Source organism: Entelurus aequoreus, linkage group LG08 (assembly GCF_033978785.1).
Source record: "Entelurus aequoreus isolate RoL-2023_Sb linkage group LG08, RoL_Eaeq_v1.1, whole genome shotgun sequence".
Classification (NCBI taxonomy): Eukaryota; Metazoa; Chordata; class Actinopteri; order Syngnathiformes; family Syngnathidae; genus Entelurus; species Entelurus aequoreus.
Genome location: NC_084738.1, coordinates 42,324,327 through 42,348,248, shown reverse-complemented (window position 1 = coordinate 42,348,248; position 23,922 = coordinate 42,324,327). Strand labels below are relative to the sequence as shown.

General features: G+C 40.3%; 1 protein-coding gene across 2 annotated transcripts in view; it reads left to right on the top strand.

Annotated features, from left to right (window-relative positions):
- csmd3b (CUB and Sushi multiple domains 3b) overlaps nt 1-23,922 on the top strand; it is an 822,373-nt gene that overhangs the window by 655,632 nt on the left and 142,819 nt on the right. For both annotated transcript variants that reach the window (XM_062056514.1, XM_062056513.1), the window contains 4 exons: nt 901-1,089; nt 20,082-20,182; nt 22,485-22,553; nt 22,636-22,792. In XM_062056514.1, the coding sequence (XP_061912498.1) occupies nt 901-1,089; nt 20,082-20,182; nt 22,485-22,553; nt 22,636-22,792 (516 nt within the window). The remainder of the gene's footprint in view (nt 1-900; nt 1,090-20,081; nt 20,183-22,484; nt 22,554-22,635; nt 22,793-23,922) is intronic.

Below are 23,922 nucleotides of genomic sequence, written 5' to 3'. Positions count from 1 at the left end.
ATTTATCGGCCGATATTATCGGACATCTCTAGATAAAACGCTCTTCATAGCCTCAATGCGTAAATTAAAAAAAATCAGTTAAAATATTTTTTTTTTTACTTACCAAAACTTTCATTCTTTTTTTATAAAAAATGCACAGCATCAACATTGAAATTGCTTTTGTAACGTGTGTACTAATAAAAATCAAACGCAAAACTCTCAGCTGCTCTCCTCCACCCCATTATTCCCATGTGCGCTCTATGTTAGTAGTCGTGAAGAAACTATCTGCTTATTTAATTTCCTGGCACTATATGTACCCATTTTTATCAGTTATAGTCATAACACGCATAAACAAAGCAACATAACATAAATCGAGGCTTTTTGTCTAATCGATTGAATCGATTAATGGTTGCTAGTACGATAAATGCTGTGCATCTAATTTTGTATGCTGCTGTGTATCGATGCAAGAGTGGGCATCTGTGCCTAATGTTGTGGGCCATGCTTTCATTTGCAATCTTGAAAGGCCTCCAGAATCGAACATCCTGCATCAAAAAACGGGTTATAAGAGTGACTGTGGAGCAAAATGTACACCAAAGCGTATCCAATACATATCATGTAGACCACAAGGAAGTGTGTAAAAAATGTGGATTAGAATCATCATAGGTCCCCTTAAATGTTCAAGGGACATCTTTTTTATTGCCTTAAATTGGCTGTGGTTCAGTCCACACTCAGGGACGGTTTGCCAGATGGCATCGACTGACACTCCGAAGGTCCCACATTCATATTTTTTACAAGACGTGTGACCGACCATTTGCTCGTGTCATATGGCAACTCATACGCAAAAATTAGTCATTCCTGAGCCAACACTCAACACACTTCTCAGGACGTGATGGACTCTTCCCTTGCCTTGTTATGTTACAGAGTACACCCTGGAGCCGTGCGAGGACCCCGGGATGCCGCGCTTTGGCAGAAGGAACGGCTACAACTTCGGTATCGGGGACACGCTGTCCTTTTCCTGCAATATGGGGTACCGCCTGGAGGGGGCGCCAGAGTTGATCTGCCTGGGCGGCGGTCGCAGGATATGGAGCGCGCCGCTGCCGAGATGTGTTGGTATGTAAACGATGCATGCACTTTTGAATTGATTATTTGAGATTTACAAAAGATAAATGTGAAGCTACTCTAGACCTGTTAGCTCCTACATGTCACTCAAACTTACACAAATATGAAACTTATTACCATAACATTAAATTATTACCATAATATTACATTTTGACTAGTATGTTTTTAAATAGATTGTTAGAAACAGCAGACCGTTTCTATTTCATAGAAGATTTTTGACTCATGCTTTTGCAGTCGATTGTCAAAAACAGCATATAATTCCTGTCACAAAGAGGATCTTTGACTAGTATTTTTGCGTTAGATTCCTACAAAAACAACAGAGCACTCCTGTCACATAGAGAATCTTTGACTAGTAATTGTGCATTATGTTCTTAAAACAGCAGAGCACTCCCGTCACATAAATGATCTTTGACTCACACTTTTTGCAGTAGATTTTTAAAAACAGCAGAAAACTTTTGTCACATAGAGGATCTGTGATTCACAACTTTTGCGGTATGTTATTAAAAACAGCAGGCAGCTCCTGTTACAGAGAATCTTTGACTAATATGTTTGCATTATGTCCTTAGAAACAGCAAGCACTCCTGTCCCATAGAGGATCTTTGACTAACAGTTTTACGATGTATTATTAAAAACAGGAAGGTACTTCTCTCACATAGAGGATCTTTGGCTAGTGTTTTCACATTGGATTCCTAAAATCAACAGAGCACTTCTTTCGCATAGAGCAGTGGTCCCCAACCTTTTTGTAGCGGGGGACCGGTCAACGTTGACCGGGGGGTTGTTGTTGTTTTTTTTCATAAAGAAATACAATCATGTGTGCTTATGGACTGTATCCCTGCAGACTGTATAGATCTATATTGATATATAATGTATATATTGTGTTTTTTATGTTTATTTAATAAAAAAATAATAATAATAATAATTATTATTTTATTTTATTATTTTATTTTATTTTTTATTTCTTGCGCGGCCCGGTACCAATCGGTGGTTGGGGACCACTGGCATAGAGGATCTTTGATTTACACATTTGTGCATAGATTATTAAAAACAGCAAAGAACTCCTGTCATACAAGATTTTTGACTGGTATTTTTTTATTAGATTCCTAGAAACAGCAGAGTGCTCACATAGACTTAGAGAGACTTACTTAGACTTCCTTTTATTGTCATTCAAATTTGAACTTTACAGTACATATAAGAACACAGTTTTGTTGCATCAGCTAGTTGTAGTGCAGGATAAAAGAGCAGATATAGAGCAACATAGATGATCTTTGACTCGAGTTTTGCTAGTAGATTCTTAAAAACAGCTTGCTTGCTTGCGTTTTTTTTAGTATTTTCTAGGTCTAGATATATCAATAGATTGCATATCTGTCCTGTGACATAAATAATATTTTTCGAGCAATTTTGCTGTAGATCCTTAAATCCAGCAGAGTTCTCTTGTAAAATAGAGGATCTTTGGCCAGTGTTTTTGTTGTAAGCCCTTAAAAACAGCGTATCGTACAAATATTATTTCTATTGGAAGACGTCTTTCAATTCATCCTGCAGAAAAAGTCCCATGTGGGTTTATTTCCCATCCATTCTAAACGAGCCACACATTTTGCTCTTTGGTGAGTCAGCAATGGCTCCGCTATTAAGCGTGATAAATAAATTGGACGCACATAACCATGCGTCTGAATGCTTATCTTTCTGCATTCGCACAATGACTTGCTACATTCGATTGAACTGATTCGGCTGCGCGATTTTTCCGAAGTGCAGTATTTAGTAAAAAAATGTGTCTAAAAATAAAAAGCCTTTGCAGACTTTCAGCTTTCAGGGAGCGAACAAAACATGCAGCTTTAATAGACTCTTGCAAAAGTAAGATGCATCTTAGGAAGCACACGGTCGGTACTTGTTTCTTTTCTTTATACTCCTAATATGATCCAACATCTACTTGAATGAAATAAAAAGTCTCTTCGCGGGAGCTCCTCAACACAAATTCAATATGTGAGCTCCTTAAACGCCTCCGCAGCATGATTTGGTTGTTTTTCTGGGCCTGATTTGCGCACTTGTTGATGCGTTCAACCTCGGGACCCAATCAGCGAGATTGTCTATTGGTAGGGATTAGCGTGTGTTCTCAGAGCAAACATCAGTAAGAGGCTGCCGATGTTGGCTGTAGATCAGTGAAGATACGCTGCCAACACACTCGGAATGCCGTGCTGGAGATGAAGGTAAGCGAGGAAAAAAAGAAAAAGCCTTTTTTGCCTCTGCTAGGGATCAACATAATCGGAAAGTGTGTTTTTACACAACATGCACCTCTAATTTTGCAGGATTTGGAAGGAAAATTCCGCAAAGACCTGATTAGATTGAGGTGTTTGAAATGCAGAAATCGCAGTCTACTTTATGCCATGCTTTCTGTAGCGTCCCTGAACTAGGTTTGTATGGTACTTTATTTACCTAACAAACAAATCACTTATAATTAATAAAATACAAACAAAATAAGATAGACTTCAGCATGGCCTTACAGCCGTGCCACAAGTGCAGACTTGAATAGACTTCACCAGAGTGGTTTGATTTAGTAGCTTGAACTTATTTTAACTAGCGATGTCTGGGTTCTCAAACATGGGATCGGATCAGGGGCCAATATTTGCAAACAGTCCACCATTATGGAACATAAACAGTTTCTTGGTAGGTCGTGAGTTCAAACCCCGGCCGAGTCGTACCCAAAACTATAAAAATGGGACCCATTACCTCCGTGCTTGGCACTCAGCATCAGGGGTTAGATGGGGGTTAAATCACCAAAATGATTCCCGAACGCGGCCACCGCTGCTGCTCACTGCTCCCCTCACCTCCCAGGGGGTGGACCAAGGAGATGGGTCAAATGCAGAGGGTAATTTCACCACACCTAGTGTGTGTGTGTGTGACTATCAGTGGTACTTTAACTTAACTTTAACTTAACTTTAACTTTCGTCTATCATTATCACTGGAGGAGTAGAAGAAAAGGAATGGCTAAGCTTGCTACACACACACACACTAAGCAGGACGACACAAAAAGCTAACCGCTTAAGCTTAAATGTAAGGTAGGGGTGATCGATCCAAATGTCGATACTATCAATACCTAATATACTGTGCTATAGTATACTGTATCAACCTGGGGTGTCAAACTCATTTTTACAGAGGGCCACATCAGCATAATGGTTGCCCTTAAAGGGCCATATGTAACTCTTAAGACAGAATACATGTAATTTAATGCAACCAAATGTAAAATAAAGGGAACTACACTGTAACATACTGCTAAATAACTTTCTGTATTCATTACTACCGTATTTTTCGGACTATAAGTCACAGTTTTTTTCATAGTTTGGCCCGGGGTGCGACTTATACTCAGGAGCGACTTGTGTGTGAAATTATTAACACATTACCGTAAAATATCAAATAATATTATTTAGCTCATTCAGGTAAGAGACTAGACGTATAAGATTTCATGGGATTTAGCGATTAGGAGTGACAGATTGTTTGGTAAACGTATAGCATGTTCTATATGTTATAGTTATTTGAATGACTCTTACCATAATATGTTACGTTAACATACCAGGCACGTTCTCAGTTGGTTATTTATGCGTCATATAACGTACACTTATTCAGCCTGTTGTTCACTATTCTTTATTTATTTTAAATTGCCTTTCAAATGTCTATTCTTGGTGTTGGGTTTTATCAAATACATTTCCCCAAAAAATGCGACATATACTCCAGTGTGACTTATATATGTTTTTTTCCTTCTTTATTATGCATTGTCGGCCGGTGCGACTTATACTCCAGAGCGACTTATAAAAATGCGGTAATTGAAGTCACAGATCTGCAATGGTGTTTTCTTGACAAACTAACATTTTTAAAAGTCTGTATCTGGTCGGGGCGGACCTGCTCTCACACCTTCAGCATGTACTGCCCCCCCAGAAAATTGCTTGGAAGTACGGGAACATTTCTTCATCCACAATAGAGCTAGCTTTCACTGCCCCATCATTTTTAGTTGTGGCTTTTGTGAACACATTCTGATGCAAGCGCAGTTGGCCTTGTAATTCATTCAATTTGTTTTTGTTCTTGAAAACTAACTTTGGCATACTTGGCTCCGTGTTTGGTGTCAAAATGACGATGTAGATTTTTCTTTTTGGCAACAGACACCATCTTATAACACAAAAGACATGTCGTTTTTTTCTCCTTGAAGCACAAACATGTATTCACATTCCCATTTATTTATTTTTTTTTACTGCTTTCCATCTGCATCAATCTTTCTTTTCCTGGACATTTTTGGATCATTTGTGGAAATTTCAATCTCAATTTTACTGGTTGCGTGATGCATATACAATTGTACACTGCGATCTAGTGGCGGGACGCCGTCACTTCTATTGCCATGCATTGTGGGAAATGTAGACCTGTTTTAAGACCAATTCAACACTTGCATTCAACACCAGTGTTTTTTAACCTTTTTTGAGAAGAAGCACATTTTTAGCGTTGAAAAAATCCGGAGGCACACCACCAGCAGAAAACATTAAAAAAATGAAACTCCATAGCTGATATTGACAATAAAAAGTTGTTGTCGCAATTGTTGGGTATGACTTTAAACCATAACCAAGCATGCATCACTATAGCTCTTGTCTCAAAGTAGGTGTACTGTCACGACCTGTCACATCACGCCGTGACTTATTTTAGTTGTAGACTTGTTCTCCTATTTTGGTGGCTTTTCCTGTTTTGTTGGTGTTTTCCTGTAGCAGTTTCATGTCTTCTTTTGAGCGCTTTTCCCCGCTTCTGCTTTGTTTTAGCAATTAAGAATATTTCATTTGTTGCTATCCTTCTTTGTGGGGACATTGTTGATTGTCATGTCATGAACGGATGTACATTGTGGACGCGGTCTTTGCTCCACAGTAAGTCTTTGCTGTCGTCCAGCATTCTGTTTTTGTTTACTTTGTAGCCAGTTAGGTTTTAGTTTCGTTCTGCATAGCCTTCCCTAAGCTTCAATGCCTTTTCTTAGGAGCACTCTCCTTTTGTTTATTTTTGGTTTAAGCATTAGATACGACGACAAACCCTCGTCATTTCACACGACGTGTTCCCGACATCTACAAAGCAATTAGCTACCGGCTGCCACCTACTTATATGGAAGAGTATTACACGGTTATGCTGCCAAGCTCTAGACAGCACCAACACACAACAACGGCACATTATTTGCGGATTATAATTACTGGTTTGCAAAAAATATTTTCAAACCCAAATAGGTGAAATTACATAATCTCCCACGGCACACCAGACTGTATCTCACGGCACACCAGTGTGCCGCGGCTCAGTGGTTGAAAAACACTGACATAAACGATACTAAAATTATTAGATCGATATTTGTCTTTTTTTGTTGTTCTTATTGTTGCAAAATAATTTTTTGGGTGATTTTTGTTATTGTTTACAAATTTAGGGATTAACTCTCTGGAAAACCCAAATGGCTAAACGGGAGTTAACAGTTTAGTTATTGTGCACACTTTATTTTGTTAAAAAGTTTATGTAGCATTCAACACTGCACATCAATACATCAACTGATTTACAACAATACCAGCACATTCTAATTTCAATGAGATAAGCTTTATAAAATGTGTTATTGTGTTTACTTTAGTTACTTGCTATAAAACATTTTCACTTCTATAATCTATTCAAATTATAGAAATATAGAAGTAGACAAGGCAAGGCAAGTTTATTTATAGAGTGCAATTCGAATACAAGGCAATTTAAAGTTCTTTACAAATAGTTATAGCTATCGGGATAAAACTGAATGGATTTAAAAAGTGTAACATCGCCGCAGATCTACGTTAGCTTTAATTTTCAACTCACTTACATAAACAACTTACACAATCTACGTAACATGTTAGCAACAAACACTATTTCTTAGGGATCAATATATATATATATATATATATATATATATATATATATATATATATATATATATATATATATATATATATATATATATATATTGATTGATTGATTGAGACTTTTATTAGTAGGTTGCACAGTGAAGTACATATTCCGTACAATTGACCACTAAATGGTAACACCCGAATAAGTTTTTCAACTTGTTTAAGTCGGGGTCCACTTAAATTGATTCATGATACAGATATATACTATCATATATACTATCATCATAATACAGTCATCACACAAGATAATCACATTGAATTATTTACATTATTTACAATCAGGAGTGTGGAGGGGGGGGTATGGACATCAAGTAGTGGACATAGAGAGAGAGAGAGAGAGAGAGAGAGAGAGAGAGAGAGAGAGATCAGAAGGCATAAGAAAAAGAAAAAGTATCTGCATTTGATTGTTTACATTTGATTATTAGCAATCCGGGGAGGGTGTTAGTTTAGGGTTGTAGCTGCCTGGAGGTGAACTTTTATTGCGGTTTTGAAGGAGGATAGAGATGCCCTTTCTTTTATACCTGTTGGGAGCGCATTCCACATTGATGTGGCATAGAAAGAGAATGAGTTAAGACCTTTGTTAGTTCGGAATCTGGGTTTAACGTGGTTAGTGGAGCACCCCCTGGTGTTGTGGTTATGGCGGTCATTTACGTTAAGGAAGTAGTTTGACATGTACTTCGGTATCAGGGAGGTGTAGTGGATTTTATAGACTAGGCTCAGTGCAAGTTGTTTAACTCTGTCCTCCACCTTGAGCCAGCCCACTTTAGAGAAGTGGGTAGGAGTGAGGTGGGATCTGGGGTGGAGGTCTAGAAGTAACCTGACTAGCTTGTTCTGAGATGTTTGGAGTTTAGATTTGAGGGTTTTGGAGGTGCTAGGGTACCAGGAGGTGCATGCGTAATCGAAAAAGGGTTGAACGAGAGTTCCCGCCAGAATCCTCAAGGTGCTTTTGTTGACCAGAGAGGAAATTCTGTAGAGAAATCTCGTTCGTTGGTTAACCTTTTTGATTACCTTGGTTGCAATTTTATCACAGGAAAGGTTAGCCTCTAGAATGGAACCTAGGTAGGTGACCTCATCTTTCCTGGTGATGACACTGTCACCTACTTTTATGGTAAAGTCATTGACTCTCTTAAGTTTGATGTGGGACCCAAACAGGATGGATTCTGTTTTACCCAAGTGGATGGATAGCTTGTTGTCAGCGAGCCAGGTGCAAGTGGATTTTCTCCACGTGTGACTTGTCCTTGCCGGATACCAGCAAGGCCGAGTCATCCGCAAACAAAAACAATTCACAGTCGCATGCCGATGACATGTCGTTTATGTATATTAGGAACAGTAAAGGTCCCAATATACTGCCTTGGGGGACTCCACAGCTCACCGAGAGGGGGGGGGGGGACACTGTGCCGTTCACCTCTACCACCTGCTCCCTCCCCTCCAAGTAAGATTGCATCCAGCTCCAAGAGGTTTTGTTAAATCCGATTGCTCTGAGTTTATCCAACAGTATAGCGTGGTTAACGGTGTCAAAGGCCTTCTGAAGGTCCAGCATGACCATGCCGCAGTATTTGCCCGCGCCCACCTCATGTTTGATGTGGTCGGTCAGATAGAGAAGGCATGTGTCAGTGGAGTGGTTAGTCCTGAAGCCGGATTGGAATTTGTACATGAGTTTATTAGTGGCAAGGTAACTATCCACCTGTTCATAAACTATTTTCTCCATTACTTTCGAAATGGAGCTGAGAATAGAAACAGGTCGGTAGTTGCCAGGTTCCAATTTGCTTCCTTTTTTAAAGAGGGGAGTTACTCTTGCTATCTTAAAATCTTTTGGTACTTGGCCTTGTGTAATTGATAGGTTTATTATGTGCGTGATGATCGGGGCAATGATGGAGGCAGAGTCCCTGAGGAATCTGGAGGGAATATTATCAAGGCCGGTGGCCTTGTTAGGGTGGAGCGCGCTCAATTTTTTAAACACCTCATCAGCTGTGACCATTTCTAATTTGAAATCATCGTTGGATACTCCTAGCTTTCTGTAGAAGGCTTTAATGTGTTCTACACCAAAACGACCAGAGTGGTGGGACAGCTTGTTGACAAGAGTTGCGGCTATGCTGGTGAAAAAGATGTTAAGTCTGCTAGCTACCTCCATTTTGTCTGTAATGAGGGAGTCACCCTCCTTGATGCTGATGTTGGTGAGTCTTGTTTTAAGTTTCTGGCTGCAACCAGGAAGCTGGTTGTTGAGAATTTTCCAGAGCTCACGTGGCTTATTCGTGTTTTCCTCTATTTTGTCGTTAATGTAATTTTTTTTTAAGGATTTAGTCAGGTTGGTTGACTTATTTCTTAATTTATTGCATTGCTTTTTGAGAGTTGAAAGGAGTAATTTGAGGTTGATATTATTGGGTTGTTTATCTACTTCTGTTTTACATTTTTGGTATTCAGAGTATTTCCTGTCTCTGTCTTTTATGGCAGCTAATAGGTCCGGATTCATCCATGGTTCCGAGCGGGCTTTGATCCTGACTGTTTTCACGGGAGCCATGTCATTTAGTATCTTTAGGAACGCCGTTTTGAAGCGATCCCAAGCGACATCGACCAGGTTGCTCGCGAGCACAGGGGACCAGTCCCACTCATCTAATTTTAAATTGAAATTGTCATTGGAGTATTTTTTGAGGGATCTGGATTGGGCTGTTATGTGGCCATTGGCTTTAGGTTTAGCTATTTTACGGGTGCAGAAGGTTAGATAGTGGTCGCTAAGACCACAGATCATGACCCCACTATTTTTTATTTTAGGCCGGTCTGAAGTGAGAATGAGATCTATGGTTGATTGGGTGGAATCACACACCCTTGTGGGTAGCGCTATTAGCTGGGAAAGACCGTGCAGATTACAAAACTTGCTGAAGGATCTGAAGACAGGCGCATCTTTGCGTTGAATATCTGTGTTCAGATCCCCAGTTATAATTTTCTCCATGTTGTCTGTCCCTGCCAAGCATTCTTCCAAAGCCCCATAGAAATCACTCTGATTAGGGGGTCTATAAACAGTCCCTATTAGTACCGGCTTAGCGTTTTTAAATTTGATTTCCGCCCACACAGATTCCAGGTCATTGTGGTTAAGATCAGTGCGAGTTATGTATTTAATATCCTGGTGAATATACATACAAACGCCCCCACCGTGTTTATTCCTATCCTTTCTGATAACCGAAAAGTTTTGTATTTCTATCTCTGAGTCAGAAATACTTTGATCAAATTTGGTTTCAGAGAAACACAAGATTTTTACCTTCGTGTTGAGGAACATTTCTCTGATTTGGTCGAGTTTGGCTCCAGAGAGGCTGTTCACATTAAGGTGGATGATGTGTAGTCCACTGGAACCAAAAAGAGCATCAGAGTCCGCTGTGTTGTGGTACTGACCAGAAAAATTGTTTTGGTTATTATTGCTGTTGCAGTTGAAGAGCAAGGAGAGAGATGAGAGAGAGAGAGAGGCATATTGATCGTCCTCCAGGTGAAGGGGGAGGGAGGAGGAGGCCAGGTAGGGTTGCTGGGGGATGGGTTGGGTTTCCTTTTGGCGGGCTTTTTTGAAGACAAAGAGAAAGAGAATAACGAAAATGTTTGTGTAAAGGCGCCTCTAAATTCTGTGTATGCCGCGTCCTCGACCGTCTGGGACCGGGGAGAGGCCGCGTGGACCCCCGCCATCTCGTGCAGTTCCCCGCAATCACCGATGTCTGGGTCGCCGTCCACCGCAGCCGCCGCGTCGTTCACCGCCGCTGTCAAGTCAAGTCAAGTCAACTTTATTTATATAGCACATTTTCAACAACTGTTTAGATTGCACCAAAGTGCTTTACAGGTTAAAAAAGCATGGAGCAAACAAAAAACCAAAAAAAAAAAAAAAAAAAAAAAAAAAAAAAAGCTGAGTCGCTGCCTTCTCTGATGACCGTGTCGATGAACGGGGCGAAGTCCTCCGCCGAGCCGCCGACCGCTGGAGCACAGGTGAGCTTGAGCTGAGATGAGCCGGTAGCCGAGTTAGCTTCGATGGCGACGCTAGCAGTAGCATTGCTAGTCTTCGCCAGTCGGGACAACATTAACCGTGTTGTTGCAGGTCCAGGGTTGAGTTCAGTGTCTCCTGATAGTAGAAGTAATAGTAGTATTATTGACTTTCTGTCTATCCTTCCAGTCAGGGGCATGTTTCTTCTGCCTCGATGTGCAGACAAGCATGATGCTAACACGTTAGCTCCAAAGCCAAGGTGCTTCGCCGATGTATTGTCGTGGAGATAAAAGTCACTGTGTATGTCCATTTCGTGTTCTCGACTCTCATTTTCAAGAGGGTAGAGTATCCGAGGAGCAGTAGAAAAAGGAGGAAGTGTGGGATAATCCGAGCAGTTGTTTGGATTCCCGATCGGGAGCGAAAGAGGGTGCGACCGCTCATCTCGGCGTCTCGGAGATGTATATATATATATATATATATATATATATATATATATATATATATATATATATATATATATATATATATATATATATATATGTGTGTTTCCTAGATATGGTCGAAACTATTTAAAGTGCAATACGCATAATAAACGCAACATTATTAATATTGCTACTTCGGATAATTTCAACAAACAATCCTCAAAACAGCCCACTATCTATAATATGGGTTTTTTAAACATAAGATCATTATCTTCCAAAACGTTATTAGTTAATGAAGTCATTAGAGACAACAAACTTGACGTCGTTGGTCTCGCCGAGACCTGGCTCAAACCAGACGATTTTTTTGCGCTAAATGAGGCATCTCCTCCTAACTATACCAATACACATGTTGCCCGACCTCTTAAAAGGGGTGGGGGTGTCGCAGTAATATACAATGAAAACTATAATCTTACACCTAACCTAAATAATAAATATAACTCGTTTGAGGTGCTCACTTTGAGGTTTGTCACACCGCTGCCTCTCCACCTGGCTGTTATCTACCGCCCCCCTGGGCCCTATTCGGACTTCATCAGTGAATTTTCAGAGTTTGTTGCTGATCTAGTCACGCACGCCGACAATATAATCATAATGGGGGACTTTAATATCCATATGAATACCCCATCGGACCCTCCATGCGTGGCGCTCCAGACTATAATTGATAGCTGTGGTCTTACACAAATAATAGTACCTGGGATTTATATAGCGCTTTTCTAAGTACCCAAAGTCGCTTTACATGTTAAAAACCCATCATTCATTCACACCTGGTGGTGGTAAGCTACTTTCGTAGCCACAGCTGCCCTGGGGTAGACTGACGGAAGCGTGGCTGCCAATTTGCGCCTACGGCCCCTCCGACCACCACCTGTCATTCATTCAACATTCATTCACCGGTGTGAGCGGCACAGGGGGGCAAGGGTGAAGTGTCCTGCCCAAGGACACAACGGCATGGTAAGAGGCGCGGAGCGAACCTGCAACCCTCAGGTTTCTGACACGGGCGCTCTACCCACTACGCCATGCCACCCCGATAATAATATAATAATAAATGAACCCACGCATCGCAACGGTAATACGATAGATTTAGTGCTTGTCAGGGGTGTCACCACCTCTAAAGTTACGATACTCCCGTACACTAAAGTAATGTCCGATCATTACCTTATAAAATTCGAAGTTCTGACTCATTGTCAACAAACTAATAATAATAATAATAACTACTATAGCAGCCGCAACATTAATGCTGCCACAACGACGACTCTTACTGACCTACTGCCTTCGGTAATGGCACCATTCCCAAATTATGTGGGCTCTATTGATAACCTCACTAACAACTTTAATGACGCCCTGCGCGACACCATTGATAGTGTAGCACCGCTAAAGCTAAAAAGGGCCCCTAAAAGGCGTACCCCATGGTTTACAGAAGAAACTAAAGCCCAGAAATTATCATGTAGAAAGCTGGAACGCAAATGGCGTGCGACTAAACTTGAGGTTTTCCATCAAGCATGGTGTGATAGTTTAATAACTTATAAACGCATGCTTACCTCAGCTAAAGCTAAATATTACTCAAATCTCATCCACCTCAACAAAAATGATCCTAAATTTCTGTTTAGTACAGTAGCATCGCTAACCCAACAAGGGACTTCTCCCAGTAGCTCTACCCACTCAGCAGATGACTTCATGAATTTCTTTAATAAGAAAATTGAAGTCATTAGAAAAGAGATTAAAGACAATGCATCTCAGCTACAACTGGGTTCTATTAACACAAATACGACTGTATATACGACGGATACCGCCCTCCAAAATAGTTTCTCTCTCTTTGATGAAATAACTTTGGAGGAATTGTCAAAATGTGTAAATGGGACAAAACAAACAACATGTTTACTTGACCCAATTCCTGGGAAACTTATCAAGGAGCTTTTTGTATTATTAGGTCCATCAGTGTTAAATATTATAAACTTATCACTTTCCTCTGGTACTGTTCCCCTAGCATTCAAAAAAGCGGTTATTCATCCTCTACTCAAAAGACCTAACCTCGATCCTGATCTCCTGGTAAACTACCGGCCGGTGTCCCACCTTCCGTTTATCTCGAAAATCCTCGAAAAAATTGTAGCACAGCAGCTAAATGAACACTTAGCGTCTAACAATCTCTGTGAACCTTTTCAGTCCGGTTTCAGGGCAAATCACTCTACGGAGACAGCCCTCGTAAAAATGACTAATGATCTATTGCTAACGATGGATTCTGATGCTTCATCTATGTTGCTGCTTCTTGATCTTAGCGCCGCTTTCGATACTGTTGATGATAATATTTTATTAGAGCGTATCAAAACGCGTATTGGGATGACAGACTTAGCCTTGTCTTGGTTTAACTCTTATCTTACTGACAGGATGCAGTGTGTCTCCCATAACAATGTGACCTCGGACTATGTTAAGGTAACGTGCGGAGTTCCCCAGGGTTCGGTTCTTGGCCCTGCACTCTTTAGTATTTACATGCTGCCGCTAGGTGACATCATACGCAAATACGGTGTTAGCTTTCACTGTTATGCTGATGACACCCAACTCTACATGCCCCTAAAGCTGACCAACACGCCGGATTGTAGTCAGCTGGAGGCGTGTCTTAATGAAATTAAACAATGGATGTCCGCTAACTTTTTGCAACTCAACGCTAAGAAAACGGAAATGCTGATTATCGGTCCTGCTCAACACCGACATCTATTTAATAATACCACCTTAACATTTGACAACCAAACAATTAAACAAGGTGACTCTGTAAAGAATCTGGGTATTATCTTCGACCCAACTCTCTCGTTTGAGTCACACATTAAGAGTGTTACCAAAACGGCCTTCTTTCATCTCCGTAATATCACTAAAATTCGTTCCATTTTGTCCACAAGCGATGCTGAGATCATTATCCATGCGTTCGTTACATCTCGTCTCGATTACTGTAACGTTTTATTTTCGGGCCTCCCTATGTCTAGCATTAAAAGATTACAGATGGTACAAAATGCGGCTGCTAGACTTTTGACAAAAACAAGAAAGTTTGATTATATTACGCCTATACTGGCTCACTTGCACTGGCTTCCTGTGCACCTAAGATGCGACTTTAAGGTTTTACTACTTACGTATAAAATACTACACGGTCAAGCTCCTGCCTATCTTGACGATTGTATTGTACCATATGTCCCGGCTAGAAATCTGCGTTCAAAGAACTCCGGCTTATTAGTGATTCCCAGAGCCCAAAAAAAGTCTGCGGGCTATAGGGCGTTTTCTATTCGGGCTCCAATACTATGGAATGCCCTCCCGGTAAAAGTTAGAGATGCTACCTCAGTAGAAGCATTTAAGTCTCGTCTTAAAACTCATTTGTATACTCTAGCCTTTAAATAGACTCCCTTTTTAGACCAGTTGATCTGCCGTTTCTTTTCTTTTCTGTTCTACTCTGCTCCCAACCCGGAGTGGACCGCTAGCCTGTCCATCAGATGGGGATATCTCTACGCTGCTGACCCGTCTCCACTCGGGATGGTTCCTGCTGGCCCCACCATGGACTGGACTTTCGCTGATGTGTTGGACTTTCACAATATTATGTCAGACCCACTCGACATCCATTGCTTTCGGTCTCCCCTAGAGGGGGGGGGGGGGGTTACCCACATATGCGGTCCTCTCCAAGGTTTCTCATAGTCATTCACATTGACGTCCCACTGGGGTGAGTTTTCCTTGCCCGTATGTGGGCTCTGTACCGAGGATGTCGTTGTGGCTTGTACAGCCCTTTGAGACACTTGTGATTTAGGGCTATATAAATAAACATTGATTGATTGATTGATTGTTTGTGCGTGTGCAACTACCTCCTGATGTAGCCTGAATCTGATGCGAAAAGATCAGATTTGAAGCACTTTGGAGCATTTCCACTGACAAAATGTTTTTATTCTGTGTCACTTAAGGGGGGGAAAAAAATCTGATTTGGTGTGCAGTGTAAACGGGGCCTAAATGGCAAGAGGAAAGGTAAGTTGTGGCACCCAAAAAGTAAATAGATTGGAGGGAGTACAGTAGGTAAGGGATAGGGATGTCCTATAATGGCTTTTTGCCGATATCCGATATTCCGATATTATCCAACTCTTTAATTACCGATACTGATATCAACCGACACTGATATCAACAGATACTGATATATACAGTCGTGGCAATCAGTGGTGGAACATTGATTCATTTGAGTTCCTAAAATATTATTTTTAGGGATGTCCGATAATGGCTTTTTGCCGATACCCGATATTCCGATATTGTCCAAATCTTAATTACCGATACCGATATCAACCGATACCGATATATACAGTCGTGGAATTAACACATTATTATGCCTAATTTGGACAACCAGGTATGGTGAAGATAAGTTCCTTTTTTAAAATATGAATACAATAAAATAAGATAAATAAATTAAAAACATTTTCTTGAATAAAAAAGAAAGTAAAACAATATAAAAACAGTTACATAGAAACTAGTAATTAATGAAAATTAGTCAAATTAACTGTTAAAGGTTAGTACTATTAGTGGACCAGCAGCACGCACAACCATGTGTGCTTACGGACTGTATCCCTTGCACACTGTATTGATATATAATGTAGGAACCAGAATATTATTAACAGAAAGAAAGAAACCTTTTGTGTGAATGAGTGTAATTGGGGGAGGGAGGTTTTTTGGGTTGGTGCACTAATTGTAAGTGTATCTTGTGTTTTTTATGTTGATTTAATAAAAAAATAAAAATAAAAAAAACCTGATACCGATAATTAAAAAAAACGATACCGATAACTTCCGATATTACATTTTAAAGCATTTATCGGCCGATAATATCGGACGTCTCTAGTAAGGGATTCGTATGGCCCCGTTCTTGGGTGGATCTCGCGTGAGAAGAAGATGGTGGGTTCATCATTTGGCAATGCAGCCTCCTGAAAATGATGGAAAGCACTCTATATAGCAACAGACACTGTGGTCAAAGTTGAAATTGCAAAACACATTTTAGGATAGTCAACCCTCTACTGCCACCTGGCGGCTAAAGTGGATAGTGCACCCCCCAATTAGTCACATTTCATGTATCAGGTAAACCGCAACGAATGGTCAGGTATGAAACCCTTTCCTACTGTACACCAGCACAGAAATGAATTTATGTGTGAAAATGACGGTTATTATGTTGCTCGGTTGTTATCTGATAATGTAAAGAGACGGCGATGATGGCGTTGCGTGCAGATGTCAAGAGTTGCGTGGCTATATTTAGTTCCTGTATGTCGCTGCGTTGCACTGCTGCTGTGCGATGGCGAAGAAAGAGGCGCAGTGAAACAATGACACCTCCGATGTAGCGCTTCTAAATTGTCCGGCTTTTTTTTTTCAAGTTGTTGTTTTTCTGAGCTTTTTCTTTGTTTTGTCGGCTGGAATAGAAACAATTGGAGCCATCTTCCAGCGGGGGATTTAGATAAGCGAGCCCTGCAGATTTAAAGTCTTGCCTTGGTGGTCCGTGTTTGTTGTTCACAAGTAGGTCAAACAGGAGGGGGAGCGGTCTTCTTTAAAAGTTATTGGCCATTTAGCAACAAGAAAAATAAAAGTGGGAATGATAAGAAATAAGGGTAAAAAGTGCAATGATTGAAACATGAAATGGGGAAAGAGCGGTATTCATCGAGAGAGGAAAAGTGTGTGGCGGAAGTAAAGAGGAAAAAGGGAGAGGTAATTTTCTAAATGGAGAGCTGTTGCCAGGTGATTTATTGATGATATGACAGCTGTAATGCGACTATAACAGCGGTACAGACGTCGAGGGAGCGTCGGAGGTACAACGTGGGGGAAAGGAAACCCGAGTGGTGTGTCGTCACAGCACGGCCTCACAATTCTGCCACTTTCTCCTTTTCTCGCCATGAAGTTGATGGCTCACATGTGCGCCACTTAAGCACGGTTATTAAATCAGGCGATCACTTTAGTGGAGCAAAGGAGGATTCAGAGTGCTTGTGTGCAGAAAAAAAAAAGAAGTACAGCCATGCGTGCAACAAAGGAAGAAAAAAAACAAACAAACAAACTGTCATTTAAGTAAAAAAGTAATTGAACTGCACAAACTCGTTTAGCCACATCACAGTAATGGCTGCTTTGAGAGGGTCTTTTTTTTTAAATTATAATTGATTTAAATGATGCATAGGGGTAATAACTTGTTATTAATCACGATTAATCGAAATTCAAGTGTGAGGCATTTGATAGAAATAAAACTACAATTTGGCGGCACTGATTTAAATGTATAATCACCTCATGTTATACACAATTGCTAATGCATTTTATTATTAGATGTTGTATGTACAAATTGATGGTTAACTAACTTGCTTTGAAATCATAAGTAGTGAAGTGAAGTGAAATATATTTATATAGCGCTTTTCTCTAGTGACTGAAAGTGCTTTTCCATCGTGAAACCAATTATCTAAGTTACATTTAAACCAGTGAGGGTGTCTCTGGGAGCAGGTGGGTGATCTGTCTTGCTCAAGGACACAACAGTTTGTGACTAAAATGGCAGAAGTGGGGATTGAACCTAGAACCCTCAAGTTTCTGGCACTGCCGCTCTACCAACCAAGCCACGCCACCCGAAGTGAAGGTGACAAGCAGATATTTAACTATTTATTTTCATCTTTACAAAAATACTTTTGGAATACATTACATCAAATGTTATTTGTCATTTTTAAATAATAATAAAGTTTGAAAGATGTGTTATATTAGTAAAAAATATATATAATTCAAAAATATAAGTGGGAAAGATAAGAAAAAGGGCGTATTCATCGAGAGAGGAAAAGTGTATGGCGGCAGTAAAGAGGAATTATATTATTGTTATATTAAAACTAAAAAAATCTAATAAAATGATGTATTTTATTGACACAAATTTTTCCCAGGCTTATGCGGGCCATAAAAAATGATGGCCAGATCTGACTCCCGGGATTTGAGTTTGACACCTGTAAACTACACTTACGTCCCTTTGTGTTAGTTATCCGACAACGAATCCGTTCCAGACGACCAAAAATATGAACGCAAAAAGGAATTGTCGTTTTACATGCATAAAATAATGTGCTCTTCATAAAAGTGGCAATTAAAATACATACATTAAGATTTAACATCAAACTTACCTATATTGAAGACTCTTGCTAGCAAATTCAATGATGAGAGTCAAACGGACGCCACTCTTACTTTGCTACGAGTTATTTCTTGAATTCAACAGTATTTCTCACATTCCGTATCCATGTGCAGATACTCACAACTATGGTTATTTATTTTGCTGTCGTACTTTACAAATAAGCACCAAAACTGTCAGTAACATGCATGGTTCTTTGTTTAGGAACTAGAGTCTGCCGAATGATACGCAGGTAAACTTGATAATATATGTGGAATGTTTTGGTCGTACAATAACCAATAAACAATTTTTTTCAACACGGACAGATAGACAACATTCACACTCACATTCACACACTAGGGAGCATTTAGTGTTGCCAATCAGCCTATCCCCAGGTGCATGTCTTTGGAGGTGGGAGGAAGCCAAACTACCCGGAGAGTACCCACGCATTCACAAGGAGAACATGCAAACTCCACACAGTAACCAGGACCTTGTTGCTGTGAGGCACCAGGGCTAACCACTTCTCCACTGTGCTACCACAAATCTATGTCTCCTATTGAAATTAATTTCAATTGGTGCTTGGCCCCCTCAAAACTGCACCATTTTAACATGTAACATGCCTTTTAAAAAGTGTATAAAAACAATACAATATAATGTACTGTACTTTAAACAATTACATTAGTTTTATGAAATAATGTACAGCATTTACCTGGGGATAGTTTGATTGGCAACACTAAATTGGCCCTAGTGTGTGAATGTGAGTGTGAATGTTGTCTGTCTATCTGTGTTGGCCCTGCGATGAGGCGGCGACTTGTCCCGGGTGTACCCTGCCTTCCGCCCGAATGCTGCTGAGATAGGCTCCAGCGACCCCCCGCGACCCCCAAAAAAAGGGACAAGCGGTAGAAAATGGATGGATAGATGGAGTGTACTTCTACCGTATCTTCTAACAGTTGCTTTTTTGTCAAACACACCATCAGCAGGGTTTTTATATTTTCATGGATAAATGTTGACCATTTAGATATTATTTTCACATTTTTGGCTGGCATTAAACTCATTCTGCTTCAGTATGGTACAGACTAGCAGTGATACACTCAAATTGCTTCGCCAAGTTGATGATTTTGCTGATTTCCTTCTTTAATTCAGGGAATATCATCTGTTTCTCAGCACTGTCCTTGACACTCACTTTCTTACTTCCCATGGTTGGAAAAACAAAGTTATGCCAATTTCTAGCTATAAACTAATGCTAGCGAGTAAGACCGGATGTTTTGGGCAGATTTAACGATGTTCACTGTGACAGTTGGCGGGGATACTCGTGACTCCAATTTTGCTAAGAACTTAAAGCATAACAATTAGCTAATAGACAGCTGTTATCTCAAAACACTCTTAAATTGAGGTACCAACGTAAAGGAAAACTACTCACCCCTAAAACACACCACTTGAAATGTGTGGTTGTTTCCGTCTGTATTTACTAATCTCAATTGATTAATCGACTTTAACTCTGTATCTTTTTTTCTTAGCCGAGTGTGGCTCGTCAGTCATGAACAACGAAGGCATCATGCTGTCCCCCAACTACCCGATGAACTATGACAACAACCACGAGTGCATCTACAGCATACAGGTAACGCACATCAAATTGATGTCCAACTAACATAATGCTTGAATCCTGCTAATCTACATGTCAGAGTTGATTAAGGGCAATTAATGTCTTTCAAAGAATCTATGTGACATATTTTTTTCTGTTGCAAACATTAACTGCACTCTACTGTGCAGTATTATTAAAAGTAATTGCAGGCCTGAACTATTATGCTTTCATTTATCCTTGTTTGCACATTTGTACATTTCTGCCAGTACAACTATGCTAATAATGCACAGTTATATATAGCGACTGCGTATGCTGTATAACCTGATTTGAATAATAAGAAAACTTTACAGTAGAAGATTTTCTGATGTTACAGCATACGTCAGGGTTTTTTTTTTGTGTACAAATTAGCTATTAATATAAATAATTTGACACAAAGCAGCCATGAGAGTCAGCTAGCGACTCCATAAGCATGAGTACTTTTAAAACCTCAACAATAGATTGACTACACTAGTTGTTCTTAACCTTGTTGGAGGTACCGAACCCCACCAGATTCATATGTGCATTCACTGAACCCTTCTTTAGTGAAAAATAAAATTATGTTTTTTTTTCAAATTCAAGACAAAGGTATATGTTTTTTTGTACTGGTCCACAAAATGAACCGTGCATGAACATCACCTTGTTCAAAGAACAGAACCAACACAGTGCATGAACTCACAACAAATTACACACCTGCAAATCAGATGGAAAATTAGAGGGAACATTGTTTGGGAGTATCCATAATACGCCGATAGGGAGAAGTTTTTATTTACCCGATGAATCGGGTGTGTCTTGACCTCCGTGGCGGAGCCTCCGCCGAACCCCTGAGGCCGACTCACCGAACCCTTAGGGTTCGATCAAACCCAGGTTAAGAACCACTGGACTAGACCCATCGAGGTAGAAAAGTAAACATTGTAGTAAGTATGTTTTTTTATTTTACTCAGTCTAACTTCACACAAATTATCAGATAAACAGGAATGTCTTGTTGCTAGCAAGTTATTGTAGTTTGAATTATGTTACAGCAGTGCTTCTCAAATATTTTTCTTTTACGCCCCCATCGGAAGGAGAAAATATTTCTCACACACAAATACACACACCCAGGTATTTGAGAATGACTGCGTTACAATTTGCTCAGAGAAATTTTACTTTTTTGGACATATGTGTAACAGATGTCATCAAGTGTGGTGGTGCGATAGTATGTTGTGTAAACCTTACCTCCCAATGCCTTAAGAGCACTGCTGAACAATGACTTGACAGCCTGTGGCTTTTAGCTCATTGGCTCACTACTCGCCTTAACTCCCAGCTGGGATTTGTGGTCGTTGGTTCGAGTGTGGACTGTGCAAAATGACCAACGTCACATATATAAAATATATATTTTATTGAATAACTGCATTGCATGGCCTGACTTTAATGATAAAAGAATATATATAAAGACATGAGAAGCGATAACTATAAATAATCTGACAAAACAGTCATGAGATTTAGCTGCCAAGGTAAGGTAGCTGCTTCGAAAATATAAATTCTAGTCTAGACTCTTTAAGTATATGGCTTATTTGCTAGACTTAAAAAAAATGTGAACAGAAACATTGTTACACGTTTGTAGTATCTGCTAGGCTACATAAAAACATGTTCTCCATTTAGTGGAAGATTATGGTACATTTCATGGGGGCAAGCAGGCAGCCAGTCTTGTAAACAGTGGTACATCATGTGGGCAGGTAATTAACATGCACATGTGGGAAACATTCATTTCACTAAAGCAAGGCTTTGTAAATCTGTCAATGGTATGCCGAGCCTGGACAGTTCTCATTAGGAAAAGTCACAATGCTTAGCTAATGTTAAACGTTAGGTAGGACTTTAGCAAGATGGTTAGGGAACACTTACACATGCGAACACGTCTTTCCATGGGCCTGACAAAGTCGGTTTGGGTACTATGCACTCAAAGACCTGAGATGACATAATTTCGGGCTATAAGAAGTAGTTGCCAGGTCAGACCCTCCTCACAGGTACGGACTGTAGCACACGTACTAACGGCTCGCTTGATCAATAAAGTATTTGTTCAATGATTCATCACCGTTGTGTGCCTTGCTTCATCACACACCTACAACGTCCTTTTATTCGGGAGAAGGTTGGCAAGACCAGAGGTTCATCACGACATGTTATTTTATGCAACTTTACCCATTAGCAATAATTTATATGTACTTGTCGTAGCAAGTTAGCTTACAGGATGCTAAAAAACAGGGTTAGTTCTCAACATGGATATTGTTTCTATTATCAAAATTGACATTTGACCTTCGCCTAACAGGTGCAGGCTGGGAAAGGCATCAACATCTCAGCTCGGACTTTTCATCTGGCCCAGGGAGACATACTGAAGGTATGGATGGACACAACCTGGACAGACTTTGCCTTCATTAGGACATACTTTAAAAAAAAAGTTGTATGTTTTTTTTAATCAGATTCACGACGGGAAAGACAACACCGCTCACGTTTTGGGAGCGTTCACGGGCACATCCATGCTGGGTTTGACACTGATATCGACCTCAAACCACCTGTGGCTGGAGTTTTACAGCGATGGCGAGGTCACAGGGGAAGGATTTAAACTCGTCTACTCAAGTGAGTTCACATTGGTTACATAATATAACCATCATGTACATTGCATCATGAGTTAAGTATTACACTTTTGCCTTCACCTTCATTGTCCATTCCTTTTTGGTGACTTTATATACTCTGGACCTAGGCGTTGAGTTCACGACATACATGGCGGACAATAACTGATACAGTCTGCTTCGCCAGTCCAAATGCATTCGATATTTTCCGTAGTCTTCCCTCGTCGGCCAGGTAATACAAAGCACACGCTATCTTTTTTATCACATCCACGGGAGCCCGCATTTTCGTTGTCTCTCCTTCGACAAATGGACAAAGTTTTTCGGTTAGTAGCATCACAGCTGACCTGGACATTCAAAAGTTCTCTTGCCGTCTGAGATGTGTTGTATCCCAAATAGAGGCAATAGCTTTCTCTTAAGGTATTCATGTGTGATTTCCACAAGCGTCTGTACAGACGGAAGGAGAAACACGGCATGTCTGGATGACTCGCTTTCATATTTCCAGTGGTTAGCTCCGAGTTACGAAATCGCTTTATTATGAAGCTGGCTGTTGCGCGTTCTTTCTGACGTCACTTCATGTGTGGGGCGCGGTCTTTCTGGGGTCATTTGCTCTCCGAACTCAGTTTGTAAACGATCAATGAGTCCACACAAAGCTAAGTGCCGCAGATTCAAGAAATACACAGCGCACTTACCCGTGTAAGAAATTGTCCGAGGATGGGGACCTTTAACGCTGGTTTAGTGTGGCTGAAACGGGGCTTAGGCTAAAATAATTATTCGTTTAAGGCAGTGGTTCTTAACCTTGTTTGAGGTACCGAACCCCGCCAGTTTCATATGCACATTCACGGAACACTTCTTTAGTGAAAAATAAAATGTTTTTTTTTTCAAATTCGAGACAAAGTTATGTTTTTTTTTACGGTGCACAAAATGAACCGTGCATGAACATGACCTTGTTCAAAGAACAGAACCAACACAGTGCATTAACTCATAACAAATTACACACCTGCAAATCAGTGTGACTTCTGCTGTTGCCGTATTCATAATTCGCCGATCGGGAGAAGTTTTTATTTACACGATGAGTCTGGTGTGTCTTGACCTCTGCAGCAGAGGCTCCGCCAAACCCCTGAGACCGACTCACCGAAC